This window comes from Bos indicus x Bos taurus, chromosome 20 (genome assembly GCF_003369695.1).
Source record: "Bos indicus x Bos taurus breed Angus x Brahman F1 hybrid chromosome 20, Bos_hybrid_MaternalHap_v2.0, whole genome shotgun sequence".
NCBI classification, from domain to species: Eukaryota; Metazoa; Chordata; class Mammalia; order Artiodactyla; family Bovidae; genus Bos; species Bos indicus x Bos taurus.
Genome location: NC_040095.1, coordinates 71,436,204 through 71,454,030, shown reverse-complemented (window position 1 = coordinate 71,454,030; position 17,827 = coordinate 71,436,204). Strand labels below are relative to the sequence as shown.

Here is a 17,827-nt window from a genome sequence, read left to right as displayed (position 1 = left end):
TCCTGTGAACCAGAAAAGTCTGGATCAAGACTTCCTCCTGGAAGGTGCAAGGTTAAAAGTACTATATTAATATCTTAAACTGTAAGACCCTTTGGTTTTAGCAATAACCCCACCGAAGCAGGTAGAGCAGGACATGCTACGCTCACATTACACATTCTGATCCGGATGGACCCAGCGGCCAGGGGAGTTCGGACCCTGCACCTCCGCACCGCGGTTAGGTGCGCACCTGCCTCAGCTGGCCGGGCGGAAGGGGCCCCCGACTGGAGGCGAGGAATAGAGTCCGGGGCTCCCGCGGGGAGCATGCGGGCCCCGAGGGGCACAGCGCAGCCTGGAGGCGACAGAGAGTTGAGTGTTCCACGAGGACGCGACAGACGCAGGGCACGAGCCCACCGTGGCTCACTCGGACTCGGAGACCACGGGGAGAGAGGGGCGCAGGGCAGGACCCCCCGGACGGGGAGGCACGAGCCGACCCGGGGACCAGGACCGCGCGGGGTGCACGCGCGCGCCCCCTACCGCCGCCGGGGCTCGGTCGTCTCGGGGCGGGGCGGCTCGCGTGCCGGGGTGGAGCTGTCCTTTCGCGGCCGCAGCCGCCGCCTGGTCCCTGAGATGCGAGCGCCGGCAGCCGTGCCAACACAGCTCCCGGTCCCGGCGGACGCCTCGCGCCGGCGCGCCCTAGCCTCCGCGCCCCGCCGGCCGGGTAAGTGCCCCGGGCGCGCTCCGCCACTCCGGCTCCGCGGTGGAGACCCGCGCGCAGAGCCATCCCGCCAAGGGTCCCCCTCCACTCACCCCATCCTCACGTCTCCAGGCCCGGGGGTCCAACCGGCAGCTCCTCACCTAAAAATAAAACAAGAACTTTCGAGGGACGCCAGTGCACTTCCATTGCTTGTGGTCAGTCAGTTTCCCGACCTGGGAGCGTCAGACAGCCCCCTCCCCCGGCTTTGGGAGAATTGGGCCAGTTTCCCTCGGAAATGTTTGGGGCAGATGCTAGGGGTTGGGGGGAGACTTGGAACCGAACCCCTGAGCCCTCCCCATGGCAGCTGGTGAGGGTGGGGGGCCCCAGAGCTAGGGGTGTGCAGCTCAGCCCCTTCCTTCCCGGCAGGGAGCGCCAGCCTTGGTTCTCACACTCGAGAAGGCTGAAGGCATGTGTTCCAGGAATTCGCTGGGCTTCAGTTAGTGGCACCAAGAACATTTTTCTCCCTAAAGTCTTATTTTGAGTGGTGGAAAATCCCCAGCTTGTGGGCACTTTGTGAAAGGCACTGGGCTGCCCACAGGGCAGGTGACCAGTCAGAGGTCAGAGGCCAGAGGCCTTGGGAGGTTAGCTCTGGGGTTCCTCTGTCTGTCTCCTGGTTGGTCTGAGGGGCTGGGGCCAGAGGCTGCCCCCTTGGAAGCGTCCAGCAGGTCTCCAGCTGTGGCCGCCCGGTGACTCACGTGGGGCCTCTGTGTGACTGGCCGCAGGCTCTGACCCTCAAGGGGCCAGGCGCAGAGGGGAGGCGTGAGAGCGCACCCTGGGCACTTGCCCTCTCGCTCCGGGTACTCGACAGTCGCGACTGGACCTCTCCCGGCCTGGTCAGCAGCCCGGCCCACCCGGGCCGTCTCCAGGGGCCTCTGGCGGAGGCGGGCTCCTGAGCCCGGCGGGTCTCCGCCCAGCGTCCGCCATCAGGGCCTCCAGCCTGACTTCTGCAGCCTCCTGGGTCCAAGCCCCGTCCCGGTGGTCTCGGGACCCACTCGTGGGCAGGTGAGCGGCCTTCTGCCCCCCGGGGTGGGGCGGTCTGTGCCAGCTCCAGCTGCCGGGGCCAGCAGACCACGCCTGTGGTCTGTGTGCCGGTGAGGACTTCGGGGTGGTCCTGGGCAGAGCTTGAACTTGGACCTTGGGCATTGTCCACCTCTTGATTTGGCCCCAGAGTGGGGCGGCCATGTGGACAGGCACGCACACACTGGGCGGGAGCTGTGGGCACCGCTCTGTGGTGTGGGAGGCCCTTTTATTTTTGTTTTTTGCTTATGTGTGTTTTGTGAAGTGGACAACTATTATTTTTACCATGAAAGGGTCTTAGGAAAGCCCAGATTACTCCGAGCAGCAGTCGGGTCAGAGCTCCGGGAGGCTGGCCCCGCAACGCCCGGTGGTGTGTTTCTGGGGAGGATGGTTCAGGCCCGCCAGGGCTGCATCTGTTTGAGGAGAGTGTGCAAGTGGTCAGGAAAATGGAGCCCGCAGTGAGGATTCCTAGGGCCCGACGAGGCTCTTCCAGGGAACAGCAGCATCCCGGGGTTCCTCTCCCACCCTTGACGGGGTGCCTGGCGTGTGCTTGTTTGTTCTGATGCTTTTTGCCATAACTTGCATTTTTAGGGCCTTACCATCCTGGGGCTTTGTGGGCTGGCTGTGTGCACGCTGGGGGAGGGCTACACCGGGGAGCCTGGATCCATCTCAAGTCCTGCTGCTGGAGGGGGTTTGTACAGAGGGGATTGAGGGGTCAGCACCACCCCCTCGATATCCCCCAGCTCATCTTCCCTGTCACCCCAGCCCCGCGCCAGCCCTGATCCAAGCCTTGGGCTCATTTAGGGAATAGTGGTGCTGGGGAGGGGTCTCCTGGGGCCAGTGCTGGTCAGCCCCCCGCCACTGCGGGTCCTGACAGGGCTCAGCGGGCCTCTGAGTGCCCGGCCCCTCTCGGGTGCGGGGGAGTGCCCCTGGCCAGTGTCCCCTGAGGCTGGGCCCGATCTGGGTGCGGCTCAGTCCTCTCCTGCCGGCATTGAGAGGCCTTGCAATTCAGATGGCATGGCCTCGCCCTCTGGGTTCCAGCCCCCGAGGCTCTGACCTGGCTTCCCAGAGAAGGGCAGGCCTGGTAGCTGTGGCTCCGGGTGAGCTGAGAAGGCTGGACCCTTCCCAAGCATCTGCCCACCCGTCCCTGCTCCGGCCTGCGGCCACCAGGCCCCACTCAACCGCCCCAGCCTGTCTCCAGAGCTCTCGTTTCCTCAGACTCGTCACCCTGCAGCTTCAAAGCCAGCTGTTGCCCCCCAAGCCCTGCAGCTGCCCCCCTGGCCAGAAACCACCCTAGCACTGCCAGGAACACCCCAGCCCAGCCCACCCTGCCCCTGCCAGGAACACCCCACCAGCACTGCCACTGCTTGGTCCTTTTCTGCCACTCCCTGTTTTCCTGGCCACTCCAGACACTTTATTTCTATTTATATAGAAATTTGTATTCTTTGTTTTTAGTATGGTAATATTCAATTACATAAAATTGACCATTAAAGAATTTACAGTACCATAGTATTTATTGAGTATACTGCCAAAGCTGTGCAACTCCCACCTCTAATTCCAAAACATTTTCTTCATCCTAAATGGAAATGCCATACCCTTCAAGCAGTTACTCCCCCTTCTTTTTGCCTCCGGCCCCTGGCATTCATCTACTTTCTGGACGTTTCCTCTACATGGAATCAATGTGTATCCTTCGGGGCCTGCCTTCCGTCCCGTGGCATCATGTTTCCAAGCTCCATCGTGTTGTAGGGACATCAGGGCTTCACTCCTTCTTACGGCTGAGTGGTAGTCCACAGTGTGGATGGACCACGTTTTCTTTATCTGTTCATCAACTGATGGGCATTTGGGTTGTTTCTGCTTTTTGGCTATTGTGAATAATGATGCTCTGAGTATTTGTGAGCCGGATTTTGTTTGAGTGCATGTTTTCAGCTCTCTTGGGATAGGAGTGGAATTGCTGGGTCGTATCGTGACTCTGTGTTGCACTTTTGGAGGAAATTCTCAAACACTTTCTACAGGAGCTGTGCCATTTTCCATCCCCACCAGCAAGGCACTTGGGACCCCTTTTCCCTACACCCTCACCAACATTTGTCGTTTTCCTTTTTAAACACTATGGCCGCCGTCGTGGGCGTGGAGCGGTGCCTCATTGTGGGTTTGATTCTCGTTTCCCTAGTGACTCATGATGTTGAGCGTCTTTTTATGTACCTGTTGACCATGTGTGTATCTGTTCAGGTCCTTTGCTCATTTTTAATTAGGTTGTTTGTCTTTTTGTCGTCGAGTTTTAAGAGTTCTTTTTATAGCCTGGACACTAGACTTTATCAGGTATGTGATTTGTATTTAATATTCTCTGTGTGAGTGTCCCTTCACTTTCTTGATAGTGTCCTTTGAAGTCCACGTTTTAAATCTTGATGAAGTTCAGTTTATCTCATTTTTCTTTTCTTCCTCATGCTTTTGGTGACATATCTAAGAATCCATTGCCAAATTTAAGGCTGAACGAAACATAGCATTATGTTTCCCTCAAGAGTTTTACAGTTTTAGCTCGTACCCTCAGGTCTTTAACTAACTGGTTGATTTTTGTCGGTGGTAGGTGGGTCCCCCGCCCTTCGGTGTGTGCATGTCCAGTTGTCCAGAATCTTTTGGTGAGGGGGCCCTTCTTCCCCATCGAAGGGCCTCATTGTTGAAAATCCATAGACCACACATGTTGATTCTTACGCCACATCTCTCTTCAAAGCCTTTAAAACCCTTTTATTATGAAAGTTTTCAGACCTTCTACAAATGTGGAGAGGGTTTTATAACGAGCCCAATTTATTCATCAAGCAGCATAAACCCCACCCTACTCCCCAGATTACGTAGAAACAATCGCTGACATGTCATTCTTTCACAGGTGTTAGCGTATATGTATCTCTAAAATGTGTAGACTTTAAAAATTAGCCTTTTATGTTTTTTTTACTTAATTTTTTAAAATTCAGAGACTTTAGTTAATCGAAAGAAGTATCAGCAACAGTGAAAAGAGAGCTCAAAAGGGTACTCAGGACTCAGGGAGGCACCCAGAAGGCTTGCTTGGGTGTGGGGGTTCAGGCTCCAGAAGAGTGGGGGTGGTCGCCCCGTTTCCCGGCCCCCCACACGGGTGAGCAGGAGCATGCAGGTGGTGGAAGCCAGAAGCCCCTGGTGGTGGCCGGTGTCCCACGGCGTTCACTGCGGAGGAGAGGTGCCAGGAGGGCCTGGCCCGTGGAGCAGGCAGGTGCCTGGCACGCGGGGTCCCTGGGGACCATCCCCCGTGTCCCGCCACTGCCAGGGCGCCGCCACGTCCCCCTCCTGGCCTCTGTGCTGTAGCTGCCGTGTTCATCTGCGTAGGTCGTAAACCGCACAACACACTGTTGTCGTTGTTTAAACAGTCAATTATCTTTTAAAGATATTTAAACGGTAAGAAGGGTCCCGCATTTTTGCCCGTGCAGTTACCACTTCCTGTGCTTTCTGTTCGCTTGTGGATCCACGTTTCCATCTGGTATCATTTTCCTTTGGCCTGAAGACACTCTTTCACATTTCTTATAGTGTGGGTCAGCTGGCAACGAATCCTTCAGCTTTTTCATGTCTGAAAAAGTCTTTATTTAGCCTTAATTTTTCGCAGTGATTTTCAGTGTTAGGAATTTTACTTTCATGCCTCTTCCTTCAGTGCTTTAAGGATGCGGCTCACTGCGTCCTCCGCATCCGTGTTTCTCAGGAGGCGTCTGTGGTCACACTTACCTGCGTTTCTTTGTGCCCAACACTGTGGTCTCTGGCAGCTTCTAAGATTGACCCCTTTATTGCTGGTTATGTGTGGTTTGATTTTGATGTGCCTTGTATAGTTTTTTCCTCTTTCTTATGCTTGGGATACATTGACTTCTTGAATCTGTAGGTTCGTAGTTTTCATTGTTTGGACAAATTTCTGCTATTATTACTTACTTCTGTCACCTCCTTTGCCCTCCTATTCTTTAGGGCCCCAGTTACACATATTAAGCCTCTTGAAATATCTAAATATTTAATTTTGATTTTGATGCTATTGTAAATGGTATGGTTTTTTTTGACTATCTGTATTCAGTTGTTTGTTGCTAGTGTATGGAAGCACGGTTGACTTTTCTATATTGTCCTTCTTCTCTGTGACCTCGCTGAACTCAGTTATTATAAGAGATTTGTTGCAGCCACGTTTTGTCATTTTCCGTGTGTGCCATCGTGTTGTCTGTGAACATCACAGGGAGTGATGGCAGCGGGCGTCTGTCTCATTCATGGTCTCCGGGGACGCGCTCTGCCTTTCACTCTTAGGTGTGATGCCAGCTGTGCATCTTTTCGAAGATGCCTTTTATCAGGTTGGGCTTCTCTGATGGCTCAGATGGTAAAGAATCCATCTACAATGCAGGAGACCTGGTTACGATTCCTGGGTTGGGAAGATCTCCTGGAGAAGGGAATGGCAATCCACTCCAGTCTTCTTGCCTGGAGAATTCCATGGACAGAGGAGCCTGGTGAGTTACAGTTCATGGGGTCACAAAGAGTTGGACACACATGAGTGACTAGCACTTTATCAGGTTAATAAAGTTCCTTCTATTCCTAGTTTAATGAGAGTTTAAAAAATTATTTTACATGGATTTGGCCTAATGCATTTTATATATGTTGCTAAACATTTTATATGTGTCACTAAGCATTTTATATATGCTGCTAAGTCATTTCAGTCGTGTCCGACTCTGTGCGACCCCATAGACGGCAGCCCACCAGGCTCCCCCGTCCCTGGGATTCTCCAGGCAAGAACACTGGAGTGGGTTGCCATTTCCTTCTCCAATATGTGTTGAGGTGACCATATATATTTTTCTTTTGTTCATAAATAAAGTGAATTATACTCCATTTCTTGAATTCCTTGAGCAAACCTCACTTGTGATATGTTGTGCTCTTTATACATTTCTGGTTCCTGTTTGCTAACATTTAATTGAAGATTTTTGTGCCTGTGTTCATGAGGGATGATTTTTGTCTGTAGTTTACCCAAAACATCTTTGGTTTTAGTATCAGGAATGCCAAACTTAAATAAATTAGTTGCCAGTTTTAAATTTGATTTTTAGTTTTTTGCAGAGAATTGTATGGTTTCTTCCTTAAATTGGTAGAATTCACCAGTGACTCCACCTGGGCTTTTGCTTTTGTTTGTCATAGGAGTAGATACAGGCTAAGCAGGTTATTTTTCTTGAGTGAGTTTGTTAGTTTATGTTGTTCAGGAAACTGGTCCATTTCATCTAAACTGTTGAATCTGTGGGGAGAGTATTTGTCTTAGTCTCCTCAGTGAAAGTGTTAATTGCTCAGTCATGTCTGACTCTGTGCAACCCCATGGACTGTAGCCCGCCAGGCTCCTCTGTCCATGGGATTCTCCAGGCAAGAGTGGGTTGCCATTCCCTTCTCCAGGGGATCTTCCCAACCCAGGAATTGAATTGGGTCTGCTGCATTGCAGGCAGATTCTTTACCATCTGAGCCACGAGGGAACCCCCTTAGTCTCCTTGGACTACCATAACAAAACACACAGACTCCGTGGCGTAAACAACACCTGTGAATAGTGAAGATTTATTTCTCACAGTTCCAGTGGCTGTGAAGTCCAAGATCAAGGTGCCTGCTGACCTGACTTCTGGTGGAAAGGGGCTTCTTAGCTCACACGCAGTGAAGAGTGTTGTCCTCTCTTTCCCTCTTCTTGTGAGGCCAACAGTTCTGGCAGGGCAGAGTTCCACCTGGAAGACCCTGTTTAACCCTAATAGCCTCCGTGAAGGCCCATCTCCAGGACATTCAGATGTGGGACCAGGGCTTTAACACATGAACTTGCAGGGCACACAGCTGAGTTCATGGCCGTGTTCCCTTGCTTTCCTTCTGATGGTTGTGGGATCTGTAGTGATGTCCCTTTGTTACCAAAAGAGTGAGGTGGGCTGCTTGCTGCAAAATCTGTTACCAAGAGGTATATGGGGTCTGGCTACTCGCTGCCCAAAAGCCAGTAAACAGGCCAGGTTGGTGGAAAGTTTGCTTTATTTCAGATGCTGGCAGCTGGGATGGAGAGAGGATGGCAGACGTCTGTCCAAAGACTGACTCCCACCCTGCTACTGGCAACCAACAGGGCAAGAGCTTTTACAGACAGAAGTTGGGCGGGAGGTTCTACATGCAGAAACAGCAGAAACAGCACAGTCAGCTCTGACAGTCATCTTCAAATTGGTCATCGGTGGTCTGACCAACATCATCTTGGTTGTTTTAGGTACAGTTAATTTTCAGCTCCAGGGTCAGTTTGTTACCATTTCTTTGAGGCCAATTCCTGGGTACAGTCTGGTCATCATGTAGTTTAAATTCTCCATCTGGTATTTTAGTGTCTATAAGACAGGTCACAGGATATGGCTCAGAATATTATATATAGCCTTTGAGAAAGAGCTGAAGGTCCTTGACTGTGCTTAATGCCTGCATTATTATTTAGTCTGTTTTCCTTAGTTTCTGCATTTCTCACTTCTCTGATTAAATTTATTCTTTGACTAAAGTTTTCTGCAGACAAAAGACAGGCAGAGGAATTGGTAGGGGCCAAGGACCATAGGGTCCTCCTCTGTTTCACCTTCTTTCATTCATGATATTGGTAATTTGTCTCTTCTCTATTTTTTGATCAGGCTGGCAAGAGGTTTATCAATTTTGTTGGTCTTTTCAAAGAATCAGCTCTTGGCTTCGTTTATTTTTCTCTGTTTTTCTGTTTTAAGTTTCACTGAGGGACTTCTCTGGCAATCCAGTGGGTAGGACATTGCTTTCCAATGCAGGGAGTGCAGGTTTGATCTGTGATTGGCAAGCTAAGATCCCACGTGCCTCCAGGGAAAACAAAACAAAACAAAATAAAATAAACAAACAGAAGAAACATAAGTTTTATTGATATTTCCTCTTTATTATTTCCACCTTTCTGCTTGATTTGGATTGGTTTTCTTGTAGTCACTTAAAGTGGAAGCTTAGGTTACTTACCTGGAACATTTAATTTTTTCCTACTATAAACATTTAATGTTACCACTGTCCATCAAAGTACTGCTCAGCTGTGCCCCATAAAGTCTGATGTGTTGTTCAGTTCAGTTCAGTTCAGTCGCTCAGTCGTGTCCGACTCTTTGCAACCCCACGAATCGAAGCACGCCAGGCCTCCCTGTCCATCACCAACTCCTGGAGTTCACTCAAACTCACATCCATCAAGTATTTTCATTCAATTCAAAATACTTCTAAATTTCTTTGAGACTTTCTCTTTGACCGGTGGTTATTTTATTACCAGATACTTTGGAATTTTCCATATATGTTTCTAGTTTAATTCCATTATTGTTAGAGAATATACTTTGTATGATTTTTATTCTTTTAAGTCTGTTACGGATTGCTTTATATTTCAGAATATGGTCTGTCTTGAGTGTCCCAACTACAGAGCGTGGACTCTGCTGTTGTCGGGTGGCGTGGTCTGTATTCACTCATTTCAGAATATGGTCTGTCTTGAGTGTCCCAACTACAGAGCGTGGACTCTGCTGCTGTCGGGTGGCGTGGTCTGTATACACTTCCGTTAGTCTACGTCTGTGGTGTGGGTATTCCACAACTTTTGTGATTTTCTGTTTATTTGCTATATTGATTACTGAGAAGATTGAAGGCAGGAGAAGGGCCCTACAGAGGATGAGATGGCTGGATGGCATCACTGACTCAATGGACAGGAGTTTGAGTAAACTCTGGGAGTTGGTGATGGACAGGGAGGCCTGGCGTGCTGCAGTCCATGGGGTCGCAGAGTCGGGCACAACTTAGTGACTGAACCACGATCGATTAGTGAGAAAGGAATGTTGAAGTCACTGATGAATTATCTTCTCGGTTTTTTTTAGTTTTCGCTTCATGCATTTTGAAGCTCTGGGTGGTGTATTGTCATTGAGAAAGACGGCCCGTCATTGAGAAAGACGGCCCGTTCATGTGCGGCATCCCTTTCTGTGCTGGTGACTCTCCTTTGTCTGAAGTCAGCTTTGTCTGACACTCACTCAGCTACTCACACAGCTACTCCAGCTGGACTTTGGATCGGTGTATCCTTTTTGATCCATTTCCTTTACCTACTTTTGCCAGTAGTCAAAGTGTGTTTCTTATGCTTAGAGTGGATTCATGACGTTTCCGGCATTTTCACGTCACTTGCTGAACGTGGAGGAAAGGGTGGAAATTGTGAGTTTGAATCTGCTTCCTCTTCCAGGTTGGACACTTGAGGCCTGGCAGGGCCGCTGGCCTCCTCTCCGTGTCTGCTGGCCCGGAGCCTGACGCAGAGGGCTGGTCTGCAGGGCGTCCGTGAGGCTCAGCCCCACTGCACGGGAAACCGAGGTTCTGACGTGTGTCCTGAGGTGATGGGCAGGCTGCCCAGCCTCAGGCAATGGTCACAGGGCTGCTCCCTCAGCCAGTGATCGCATCCACACTGCAGGTGGTGGCCACCAGGCGTGGTCAGCAGGCTCAGTGCAGCTCTGAGTTAGCGGCCAAAGCGGATGCCCAGTGTGGTGGCATCGAGAGAGATTTTACGTAGAAAAGAGGAAGCCCGTGTGCCCAGAAGTGCAGGCTTTGGGGGAGGTAGGCTGCTGGGAGGGACAGACGGGCCACAGGGAGCAGGAGAGGGGCGCCTGCCCGGAGCCCCGACCCAGCACTCAGCCCTCTGTGCCCGCAGCCTGGTGTCCTGCTGGACCAGCGACTCCTGTTTCCAGTCGCTTCAGGGGGTCTACCTACCGGGAGCTCTCCCAGCCAGGGCTGTTGTCTCAGGAGTGCGGTGACAGGACCGGGTGCTCGGGCCACCCTGGGGGCCCAGGGGCTGTGTGTGGAGAAGGGGCGTGGCAGGAGCCAGCTCCCACGTTCAGGGCCTGGGCCTGGGGGCCATGGTTCACACCCGGGGCATCATGCCCTCGCGTGCCTCATTGTGAGGGGGCACGCCCCGCCCGCTGCCTTGGGGTTTGGGGCAATTAGGGTTAGGGTGGACACCGGCTCCGTTCACATGACCGACTTGATGCTCCCTCTCTTTTAGGGCCCGAGACGATGATCCCACCGGGGGAGTGCCTGTACGCCGGGAGAAAACGCAGGAAGCCCGTTCAGAAACAGTAAAGTATCATGTCTTTGCTGATGCCCTACTGACGGAGGGGAGGCCTTGTGCTTTCATTGGAAAAAGTGAATTTTAGGAAGAAAGCGAGTGAGGCAAGGGTTCTGTCAGGCCTTCCTGAGGGCCAGGCACCCTCAGGACATTGGGGTCTTGGCTGCCGGGCTTGGGGGCAGGACCCTGGGCTGCCTTCCCAGCCCTGATTGCAGCTTAGGTCCGGCCAAGGGGTACCCCCCTTCCGGGGTGAGACTGTTTCCGGCTGGATACACCCCAGTGCCCCAGGGCTTAACCCCAAGTGAAAGGAGACTGGGGCTCATCCTCCAAGCCTCCAGGAGGCTGAGTTGAGGGGTACCCCAGGCGCAACCCCACCAGCCCCGTCTATGGCTGCCCAGTGCAGCTCGGGGCCACCATGAGGGCACCCTGCAGTCATGTCTGTGTGGGCAGTGGGTTTCTGTGACCCAGGCCACCCTCCGGCCCCTGGGGGCTGTAGGACCCGTGAGAGGTTGACAGGAATGGGGGCCCCTCCAGCCCCAAGGACGGGCTGCAAGACTGGTGAGGCTGGACTTTGGAAAGTGGCTGTCACCTAAGTCAGCTGTGTGGCTTCTGTGACCTTGGGATGGGGCTGGGGGCAAGTGTGCAGCCTAGTCTGCGGGAGGCGGGGGGACAGCAGAGTTGTATACCCAGGGAGAGGTGGGGCAACGTCCTCAGCTCCTCTGCTCTGGTGAGAACACTTGTCTCCTTAGATAGGGAAAGAAAGGACCTGGAGACACAGCTGTGTGCCCTGGGATCCGGGGGCAGGGGTGTGTCCACCAGGACCCAGGGGCCATGTCCACACCTGGGGTCTGAGAGCAGTAACGCACAAACCAGCCAAAACAGTGTTTATCGGGGCAGCTCCCTGCCTCTGTGCACGAGGGGCCGGCCGTGTTTGCACACCTGGCAGTGTGCCTGTGACGTTGTTCCTCGAGGGTTCCTTGTCCAGCAGTTCAGGATGCACCGTGGTGTGTTGGCCCCAGCCCTCTGCCAGCGCCTGCTCAGGCCATCTCACTGGTGTCTGCTGTGACTTTGGGCCTTGTGTTGCGCTCTCACCCGTCTTTGCAGAGGCGGCGGCTCTGGCCACGCGCTGGCCTTTCCTCGTGGACCGAGCAAGCTCATTGAATGTTCACGGTGGGAGTGGTGGACACCTCGGCTTTGACTCAGAGCCCGCTCTGCAGCCCCTGCCTGGCCGCACCTGTGTCACCCTCGTGGACTTGGGGGCGTGGGTCAGTGATGCAGACGGAGAGGTGTGCCCCACTGTGCTGTGAGCAGTGAGTTTCCTGCTGAGCTGGGGGAGCTGGTGCCTCAGCCAGGATCAGTAGCCAGCAGCAAGCTATCAGCTTGCAAGCAGGTGAATCAAGGCCAGACCCAACAGGCACGCGTGTTCCTACAAGTGGCGTCGCTCAGGCCAGGAGTGTGGCGTTTGTGACCTCACAGGTGTCACCGTACTGGCCGGCACTAGAACCGATTCCCGCCGGGTGCACGGTGCTCCTTGGGCTTTGGGGAATGTGGGTGGTTTTCTCAGACTCGAGCCTGGCAGACACGCTGTCTCCTTTTCTGTGACTGTCTGTGTTGACAGCTTTCGCTCACTTTTCTATCGGATTGTTTATGTTTTTGTGCTTTGTGATTTGTGAGGGCTTTTTGTACACTGGGGATACAGGTTCCTGAACGTGTTTCACATACTTTCTGTCAGTTTTTATTTTACTTGTGGTATTCTTTGCCATGCAAAAAGCACTTAGTTTTCATGTAGTTGAGTTTATTAATCTTTTCCTCTGTGGCTAATTTTATGTCACATTTAGAAAGGTCTTCCCTGCGTCAAGTTTAGGAGAATTTTCCTAGAAGATCTTGAATATGCATTTAGAAGTTCTGAGCCCTTGGAGTCTTTCCTGGTGAAAGGTGTGTGTTCTGAGTCTGTTTCTTCTGCCCTGTGGCTGCTGGTTGCTCCCAGGATTTCTGTTGGATGAGCAGAGTTCTCCTCACCGGTTTGTCATGGTATTAGGTGTTTAGGTCTGTGGTTTCAGGGACAGTGAAGGACACCTGAACACACGCACTCAGCTGTGCCTGTGGACATGGCCCTGCCGGCCTGTCTGGGCACCAGCGTCTGTGGGTTGCAAAGGCTGGGGAGGCTGCTGGGGTGTGTACCTGGTGCCTGGGCCAAAGCCCTTGGGCTCTCCTGGGACTGAGTGTGAGTCCCACGTGCCAGCTGCAGTCCTGCCCCCTCGCCAAGGCTGTGGGCTGTGGGTGGGCAAAGAAAGTCTGGAGCCTGCCAATGGACTGCAAGGTGGAACCTGCTAGAAGCCCGGGTAACAACGTGCTCCCCCGAGGCCCAGGGTGGGCCCACACCAGAGCAAGCAGGGCGGGCTGCAGGGTCCCCACCCCCCACCCCCCGCCGTGAGGGGTGACCGGCCCCCCCCCCCACCCTCCCTGTCGGGGGTGACCGTGTCCCCGCCCCTTGCCGCGAGGGGTGACCGGCCCCTTCCCCCCCGCCGTGGGGGGTGACCGTGTCCCCGCCCCCCACCGTGGGGGGTGACCGTGCCCCCGCCCCTTGCCACGAGGGGTGATCGGCCCCTTCCCCCTCGCCGTGGGGGGTGACCGTGTCCCCGCCCCTTGCCACGAGGGGTGACCGGCCCCTTCCCCCCCACCGTGGGGGGTGACCGTGTCCCCGCCCCCCACCTTGGGGGGTGACCGTGTCCCCGCCCCCCACCGTGGGGGGTGACCGTGTCCCCGCCCCTGGCCACGAGGGGTGACCGGCCCCTTCCCCCGCCGCCGTGGGGGGTGACTGTGGTGGTGGTGGTCCCGTGCTCTGGGGGCAGCACCTTGCGCTCTGAGCTCAGAGCTGTGTGAGCTGCGGGGCTCCCCCTCGTCTCCACTTCTGTCTTCGTATGACTGGCTGTGACCAGAGTGCCCTGGGCTGAGAGCACTCGCTGCACACGGTCTGATCCATGTGGGGACACGAGCAGCTTGAGAAGGCCCTCCTGAAACTGAGGTTAGCGGCTCTGAGGCTCCTTGTGCCTGCCCCTCCTCCTGCGGCCTCACAGGCACCTTGCCTGCACCCCCGTCCTGCAGGCTGGTCTGCACTTCTTGGGACTTTCCACAAAGGGGACCTTCTCCGAGTGGGGTCTTCAGTCCCCTGTGGTGATGAAGTAGCTTCCTGCGCGACTTGTGTGCCATCGTGCGGGTGAACCACGTGTGGTTACTCATCTCAGGTGACAGTCGGGGGGTCCCAGGTTGGGGTGTCACTGGCAAAGCTGCTGTGAACGCTTATGTTTGAGTCTTCAGGTGTGTGCCTTCATTTCTCTTGGGTGGGATTGTGGGTCCGTGTGCAGTCGAGAAGGGCTCAGCTTTCTGAGAATCCTCCAGACAGACGGTTTTCTGAGCAGCTTCGCTGTCCACGCTGCTGGTGGCGGGGCGCGGGGCTCGTCTGCCTCCTCAGAGCACCTGGGTGTCCGTCCTGGTCTCAGCTCCCCGACGGGCCGTGGTGGAGGCTCACCGTGGCTTTGCATTGCATTTCTCCAGTGAGGAACGGTGCTCGTGGCCTTTCCTGTGCTTACCTGCTGTCCACAGAGCTCCTCTGGTAAAGAGTTCGTCTGTCTTCTTATTGGGCTTTTTGTCTTCTTGTTGAATTGTGAAACTTCTTTACTATTCTGGATATAGGCTCTTGTGAATATTTTTAGCCAATCAATCTATGGCTCCCCTTTTAATTTTCTTGATGGTGACTTTCAAAAGTCATTTTAAATTCTTTGAGAAAGATCAATTTATCATTTTTTTCTTTCACAGTATTTTTAGTGTGTGCCCTGAGAGTCCTTCCAGGGTCTCCAAGATTTTCTAACATATTTTCTTGTAAAGTTTTATGGTACATTTTAGATTTAGGCCTACAGTCTGTTTTGATCTAATTTCTGGTATTGTGTGAGGTAAGGGTTGATGTTTACTTGTTTTCTTGGCTGTCCAGTTGATTAGCACCCTTTGTTGAAAAGAGTTTCTTTTCCTGTTGAATCCGTTAGCGTCTTTGTCAAGTGAATTGACCGAAAGCATGTGGCTGTTTCTGGACCCTCTCTTCTGTTCCATTGATCTTTTTCCATCTTTGTCTGAAACCAAACCGAAATGAAACACTTAACTCCGAGAGGATTATGGTCAGTCAGGTGAGTCCTCTGACTCTGCCCTCTGACTGATGATCCCCCGCACGTCCACGTAAAGTCTAGACTGCTTGTCGTTTCTGCAAAAAGTCCTGTTGGGATTTCCGTCGAGGCCCCATCGAGTCCACAGGTCAGTTTGGGGGTAACACCATCTGAACAGTACCCAGCCTCACTGGCTGAATTTCCATTGTTTGTGTCTCTTTGCTCGGCGCTGTTTAGGTGTCGGGGTGTCTCCTGTTGGACTTGTCCCGGGTGTTTTAGGTTTCTGGGCCCCTCACCTCCTCCCGAGTCTCCACCCTGCAGAACTGGGGCTTCCCACCGTGGCTCTGAGCCCAAACCCAAGGTCAGCTCAGAGGGCCTTGTCCCTCCAGTGGCCCCCTCACCCACCTGGTGGGGGCGAGGGTCTCTGCCCTGGCCCCTGGAACCAAAGCCTGGGGAGGCATGTTGGGCTGGCTTTGAGGGGCAGCCGGGCGCTTGGTTTGAGAAAGCTGGAAGGAATAGGGCCTTCCCAACACCCGTATCTTCAGTCAGGAGTGTCCCCCGGTGCCCCGCGGGGTAGGGGTGGGGACAGTCACTGCTCAGTCCATCCCAGGTGTGGCTGGGGGCCTGCTCCCCACAGGTCTGCCCTCCTCTGGCCCCTGTACCTGCCCTCGGTGCTGCTCTGCTTTCTGGGGAGGCTTTGAGTTCTCTCACTTCTGGGCGGGGCTCCCCTCTGGGTGGCAAGTCCAGTCTACACGAGGCTGCTCCGTCTCCCCACATTTCCTGGCTCTGCATTTTGTTAGCAGATGACCAGCGTTGGTGTAGGCACCTCATTAAGGAAGAAATAAGAAAAGAAACTGAAGAAAGTGACAAGATAACCAGAGAATGGGAGAAAATGTGTGTATCTGTTAAGGATCTAGTATCCCAAATATATAAAGATTTCCTACAACTCAAGAGCAAACAACCCAATTTAAAAATGGGCAAAAGGCTCGAGTAGACATTTCTCCAAAGAAATACAGAGATGGCCAACAAGCACGTGAGAAGATGCCTAACATTGTTGGCCATTCATTCATTAAGTTAGTTCAGTCACTCAGTCGTGTCCAACTCTTTGTGACCCCATGGACTGCTGCGTGCCAGGCCTCTCTGTCCATCGCCAACTCCCAGAGCTTGTTCAAACTCAGGCCCATTGAGTCGGTGACGCCATCCAACCATCTCATCCTCTGTCGTCCCCTTCTCCTCCCGCCTTCAATCTTTCCCAGCATCAGGCTCTTTTCAAATGAGTTAGTTCTTCCCATCAGGTGGCCAAAGTATTGGAGTTTCAGCTTCAGCCTCAGTCCTTCCAATGAATATTCAGGACTGATTTCCTTTAGGATTGACTGATTTGATCTCCTTGCAGTCCAAGGGACTCTTAAATCTTCTCCAACACCACAGTTCAAGTACAGTTGTTCTTTGGTGCTCAGTTTTCTTTATGGTCCGACTCTCACATCCATACATGACTACTGGAGAAACCATAGCCTTGACTAGATGGACCTTTGTTGGCAAAGTCATGTCTCTGCTTTTTAATACGCAGTGATTTTGGAGCCGAAAAAAATAGTCAGCCACTGTTTCTATTGTTCCCCCATCTATTTGCCATGAAGTGATGGGACCAGATGCCATGATCTTAGTTTTCTGAATGTTGAGTTTTAAGTCAGCTCTTTCAGTCCCGTCTTTCACTTTCATCAAAAGGCTCTTCAGTTCCTCTTCACTTTCTGCCATAAGGGTGGTGTCATCTGCCTATCTGAGGTTATTGATCTCTCTCCTGGCAATCTTGATTCCAGCTTGTGCTTTATCCAGCCCAGCATTAAGCATGATGTACTCTGCATGTAAGTTAAATAAGCAGGGTGACAACATACAGCCTTGACATACTCCTTTCCCAATTTGGAACCAATCTGTTGTTCCATGTCCGGTCCTAACTGTTGCTTCTTGACCCGCATACAGATTTCTTAGGAGGCAGATAAGATGGTCTGATATTCCCATCTCTCAAAGAATTTCCCACAGTGTGTTGTGATCCATACAATCAAAGGCTTTAGTGTAGTCCATGAAACAGAAGTAGATGTTTTTCTGGAACTCTCTTGCCTCTTCTATGATCCAGCAGATGTTGGCAATTTGATCTCTGGTTCCTCTGCCTTTTCTAAACCCAGCTTGTACACTTGAAAGTTCTCGGTTCACATACTGTTGAGGCCTGGCTTGGAGGATTTTGAGCATGACCTTGGTGGCGTGTGAAATCAGCGCAATTGTGCGGTAGTTTGGACATTCTTTGGCTTTGCCCTTCTTTGGAACTGGAATGAAACTGACCTTTTCCAGTCCTGTGGCCACCGCTGAGTTTTCCAAAGTTGCTGGCATTTTGAGTGCAGCACTTTAACAGCATCATCTTTTAGGATTTGAAATAGCTAAGCTGGAATTCCATCACCTCCGTTAGCTTTGCTCATGGTGATGCTTCCCAAGGCCCACTTGTCTTCACACTCCAGGGTGTCTGGCTCTAGGTGAGTGATCACACTGTTACACCATCACACAGGTGGGAATGTTATTTTAAAAAGGACAATAGCAAGTGTTGGTGAGGCTGTGAAGTACGGCTGGTGTGGAAGACAGTCTGGCAACTCCTCAAAAAGTTAAACATAGAATCGCAGGGCCATGGAACATGACTCAGCCCTGAGAAGTAGTGACACTCCGCACAGGCTGCCTGATGGAAGAAGCTTGACTGTGTGATGGTCAGTGAAGGATGCCGGGTGTGAGAAGTCTGACTCCATTTACAGAAATGTCTGAACGAGCAAATCCAGAAAGACAGACACCGGCTGTGGCCGCTGG

General features: G+C 52.7%; 1 protein-coding gene across 1 annotated transcript in view; it reads left to right on the top strand.

Moving 5' to 3' along the window:
• The first annotated feature begins 300 nt into the window (after nucleotides 1-300).
• Nucleotides 301-17,827, top strand: part of AHRR (aryl-hydrocarbon receptor repressor) — an 86,227-nt gene continuing 68,700 nt past the window's right edge. Inside the window, exons 1-2 of the mRNA XM_027520306.1 lie at nucleotides 301-697; nucleotides 10,770-10,842. Of these exons, the coding sequence (XP_027376107.1) occupies nucleotides 301-697; nucleotides 10,770-10,842 (470 nt within the window). The remainder of the gene's footprint in view (nucleotides 698-10,769; nucleotides 10,843-17,827) is intronic.